At 46.9% G+C, this 4,941-nt stretch overlaps 1 protein-coding gene across 1 annotated transcript; it reads left to right on the top strand.

Moving 5' to 3' along the window:
* The first annotated feature begins 241 nt into the window (after window positions 1–241).
* Window positions 242–2,494, top strand: LOC104418597 (polygalacturonase 1 beta-like protein 3). The gene is made up of 2 exons (XM_010029980.3): window positions 242–951; window positions 1,040–2,494. Exons 1-2 carry the CDS (start codon window positions 273–275, stop codon window positions 2,290–2,292), a joined length of 1,932 nt encoding a protein of 643 aa, XP_010028282.2. The 5' UTR covers window positions 242–272; the 3' UTR covers window positions 2,293–2,494.
* Window positions 2,495–4,941: the final 2,447 nt, after the last annotated feature.

Here is a 4,941-nt window from a genome sequence, read left to right as displayed (position 1 = left end):
AAAGGCCAAGATGTACATAATTCATGAAAAAAATAAAAATAAACAACAACAAATATGATTGAAAAACAAAGTGGAAATAACTTGGCACGACGGAAACCCTAAGGACACTTTCATCATTATAGACCAGAAGACAGAAGTAAAAGAGGAAGGAAAAAAAAATGGAGAAAAGCGAAAGCGCCCTCTCTCTCTCCTTCGATTTCTTCCTTATATATGATCTTCTCGATATCTCACTTCACTCTCACTCACCCTCTCTCTCTCTCTCTCTCTCTCAAATGGACTGCAAACGCAGCCGGATCTGCCTTCTGATCTTCTTGCTTTCGTCCCTTTTCACATGGAATGTAGATGCGGCGACGGCGACGGGAACCGCCGCCGCAGACGCGCCGGGCACCGCGGCCAGGCCGAACCCTTTCGCGCCTAAAGCCGCCTTCCTCCGCTACTGGAAGGCGCAGCTCTCCGGCGGCGGCGCCCCGCCGCCCTTCCTCCTCTCGAAGGCCTCCCCGCTGTCCGCTGCCGCCGCCGCCCAACTCGCGAAGCTCGCCGCGGGGAGCACCCTCGCCTCGCACCTCCGCCTCTTCTGCTCCCTCGCCGACCTCTTCTGCTCCTTCGACGAGGGCCTGAGGAGCCACCGGAAGGACGTGGACGAGGACGTGAACTTCGCGGTGTACGCCAACAAGCGGTTCGCGGGGTACGGCACGGGCCGGCTCGGCGGGGCGGACTCGTTCAAGAACTACTCGGAGGGGCTCAACACGCCTGACTTCTCCTTCAAGAAGTACACCAAGGAGGGCTCGGGCCACAGCGAGGGCTTCGCCAACTACGCGACGGACGGCAACGTCGCCAACAGCAGCTTCGCCAATTACGCGTTCGGAGCCAACGGCGGGTCCGGCGACTTCAAGAACTACCACTTGAGAGTGAACGTGCCGAACCTGCTATTCACCACCTACGACTCGGACGGTAAAACTCTTTTGATTATCGAACCTAATTCCCTGTAGACATTCCTAGCTTGGTCGATTCTGGTTGATGATACGACCTTTCCGAACAGGCAACGATCACAAGCGGTCTTTCACGAGCTATAACCAAGACGCCAACACCGGAGGCCAGTCCTTCACGAGCTATGCCAAGCACGGGAACAGCTCCCCGACACATTTCGCCACCTACAGCGGCGACTCGAACACGATTTCCTCGACCTTCTCGGGCTACGGGCTGCTGGGCAACGCCGGAAACGAAACGTTCACGAGCTACGGTGGGAACGCGAATGACCCGCATAACACGTTCAAGGGCTATAGCACCGGCGGGAACTCCGCCACAGAGAGCTTCACGAGCTATCGGAACAAAGCCAATGTCGGCGACAGCTCGTTTCAGTCCTATGCCCGGAGCGCCAACTCCGCAAAGACGACATTCGCGAGTTACGGGAAGTCGTTCAATGAGGGCAACGACACGTTCAAAGAGTATGGCAAAGGATCGAAAGGCCAGACCACAATCGATTTCAAGGAGTATAGTGTCGATCGAAATTTCAAAGATTACGCCCAGAAGGGTGTCACATTCGCTGGTTATAGCAATGTTTCAAGCGAAGCACAGCTATCGTCACCTTCTTCACGTACCATCAGTGGCGGCTCCGTAAATAGGTGGGTCGAGCCGGGCAGATTCTTCAGGGAGTCCGAGTTGAGGCCGGGGACCGTTATGCAAATGCCCGACATCGTCGACAAGATGCCCCGAAGGTCATTTTTGCCCCGGGCCATCGCATCGAAATTACCGTTCTCGACCCAGCGGCTGCAGGAAGTGAAGGAGCTGTTCGCCGTGCAGGAGGGCTCAGCCACGGAGCATGTGATCCTCAACGCACTGCGCGAGTGCGAGAGGCCACCGAGCCGGGGAGAGATGAAGCGGTGCGTCGGGTCCGCAGAGGACATGGTCGACTTCGCATCGTCCATCCTCGGCCGCGGCATCACGGTCCGGACGACAGAGAACGTCAATGGGTCGAAGCAGAAGGTCGTGATCGGTTCGGTCAGAGGGATCAAGGGTGGAGAACCGACCAAGTCGGTGTCGTGCCACCAGAGCCTATACCCATACTTGTTATACTACTGTCACGCTGTGCCTAAAGTGAAAGTTTATGAGGCTGATATTTTAAACTTTGTGGGGAGGAGTAGGATTAACCATGGGGTCGCCATATGTCATCTCGACACGTCGTCGTGGAGTCCGGACCACGGTGCATTTGTGGCGCTCGGGTCCAGACCCGGGCAAATAGAGGTGTGCCACTGGATCTTCGAGAATGACATGATGTGGACGGTCGTGGATTGAGCGAGGAATTGCCCGATTGAGGCGGGTCCATGTGCTCAGATAAAATTGGACCGTGTGATCTGGTGGGATTCATGTGGTACCTACATGAACCCACTATTGTTAATAATTTAGATTCAATTTAGTTCATATTCGATACTCAATGATAATTTCTCAAGCTAGGTTGCGATATTGGTTGAACCAACCAGAAAGCTTTTTCCTTCTATGGTTGCTCTATTTTATTTTATTTTTTTTGGTTTTTTGGGTTGTGCTTTCGTTCCGTGGTTCATAACTTATTCAATCGAAGTGAAGCGAAATGAAACTGCTTTTTGTGTTTTTTCCCTTTTCGTTACTGTTACCAAACTTCGAAATGCCGCCAAACCCTTACAAAAATTTTGAATTTGATCGATGCTTTTTAGCATGTTGAACAAAAGCAACAATTGCAGCAATGAAATTCCGTTCTAAAGAACTCCATAAAGTACTGTCGGTAAATCTATTGCGAATAAAGTAATAAACACGGAAAAGAAAAGTTGCCAAAGCTGAATTGAGCTGAAACCTTTAGCCAGAAATGTTCGGAAAAAGCTAAAGGGAATTCTCTCTTTAGGCAAATGCAAAAGAGAGGAAATCGATCGTTTCTTGAATTTAATTTCCAGATGGAACAAAAATCCTACAATACATAGGTTATGTCCTCTTGTCTTGTCCCATTCATCCCCCCAGGCAACACAAACCTAAAGAAAAAGAAGAAAGAGATCTCGAGTTTCGTCGGATGATTTCCACTCTCTCGGCAATTCAAGAAGCACCGGCCATTGAATTGACAGAAAGCGCGCGTGTTCTGCGAGTCTCGGACGCTGACAAAAGCATGCGACATCTCCATGGATCCATGCAGCTTTAAGTGCAACCAAAGGAAAGCATGCGAAAATTCATATATAATTTTTAAACTTGTGTTCTTGTTGCCCCGACAGATGATTATCATGTAGAAGATTCTTGATTGTTCTCCTATGATGGCTTCCCTTAGAAGAAACTGGTCCAGACACTATTTTGTTGAGCTACATCTTTGCAGTCGAGCACCATCCCATCCTTGCAACCCAATAAACAAAGACCACACATCGTCCTGTCTTTATATCCTGTCTAAAGTAATGTCGCCCGTCGCGGTTTCTTTAACACACGACCAGAAAGTTCATTTGCGATTTGACACACGATTCGCCCTTGTCTTTAAGTGTGCCGGTTGATCAACCTTGGGCAAGGCTCAAGCTGTCATCGACCGTCGTCAAACAATCGAGAATAATTGATTTTTTTTCACTTTTTTAAATTTAGGAATTCACTTTCTTAATTTTATGCATGAAAATCTTTGTGAACTAGAAAGTATTTTTGATTGATTAGTCATTTTCAGTGAATCAAATGGGTGAAAGTTAGAAAAACTAATTTCTAAAACACACTTTTCCTATCAAAACCCACACCATTAACTCGTGGTCAAGATACAAAGGATTAGTATAAATCGGTGGAAACTAGGGGTGTTTTGGATGATGCTTGTTTGGGGGACAAATTTTGATAAAAAAAAATGATTCTTTTTTATTCTGTTACCGGGAACAATTTCTAAGTATTTTAAGCCGTTTGGTAATTGCCCAAAATTTCTTATTCTAGAATATAATTGTGTTTAGTATGGTGTTCAAAATTTCTACTCTAAATCATTTTTTTTTTAATTTTTAAATAATTTTTTAATATTTTTTTCCTTTCTCTCTCTTCTTCTTCTTCTTCTTCTTCTTCTTCTTCTTCTTCAAGTGGTCGGTTAAAAAAATAGGTTAAAAAAATTGATCTCATCGGAGCGTTGTTGACCCTCTTGGCCCTTTTTTTCGGCGACCTTCAAGGCAAGCCTCGTCGGGGCTGCACTACTCATGGCCATCAACGGGGCTTGAGCCTCGCCTCTGGGTGAGGCGCCTGCCATCGGTGAGGCTCGGCCTCACATGGCTCACCTCACCAGATCACGAGGCTCGCCTTGACCTGCCGAGCCTCGCTGGTGGCCAGGTGGGCCTTGCCGGGGTTGGGCGAGCCTTGTCGGTGGCTGGGCTTGCCTTCGGCGAGCTCATCGGACCGGTTGTCGGTAATCGGTGGACAGCGGTGAACAGCAATCGCTGATAGCGGTAGATGAAGAAGAATGAAAGGGAAGAAGAAGAAGAAAATATGGTCTTGATTTTTAGATTTGTTCTTTGGAACAAGAATTGACTTTTATTTATTTATTCTTGATTATGTTCCAAATCTATTTCAGGAACAAAAAAAATAGAAATTTGTTCAGAACAAAAATTTACTAAAATACGATTTTTTCAAAATTACTCTTAACTCAAAAAAATCAAGAATCATGTACTATTTGGATGGTTAATAAACAAGCCCTAGTCGTGCGTATATACATAAACTATGCATGATTTATATCAATCCAAGAAAATCAAGAGTCTAGTGTTTCGAAGAAGTTGTTTTCTTAACGCATCAAGGGTCCAAGGGCTCGAGAACAAGTCCCGTGGGCCAATTTAGAGTATAACCCAACACAGTTTTACGTACTTATGGCCCTTTGTTTCTGTAGTTTTAGCTTCTCAGTCAGAGAAAATTCGGTCGAATAAGCGAGTGCAGATGCATATTACTCTTGGTGTACTTAGATAAGAAATCAAAACATGGTTCAAAATT

Source organism: Eucalyptus grandis, chromosome 2 (genome assembly GCF_016545825.1).
Source record: "Eucalyptus grandis isolate ANBG69807.140 chromosome 2, ASM1654582v1, whole genome shotgun sequence".
Lineage (NCBI taxonomy): Eukaryota > Viridiplantae > Streptophyta > Magnoliopsida > Myrtales > Myrtaceae > Eucalyptus > Eucalyptus grandis.
This window is presented reverse-complemented; position numbering and strand designations above follow the sequence as displayed.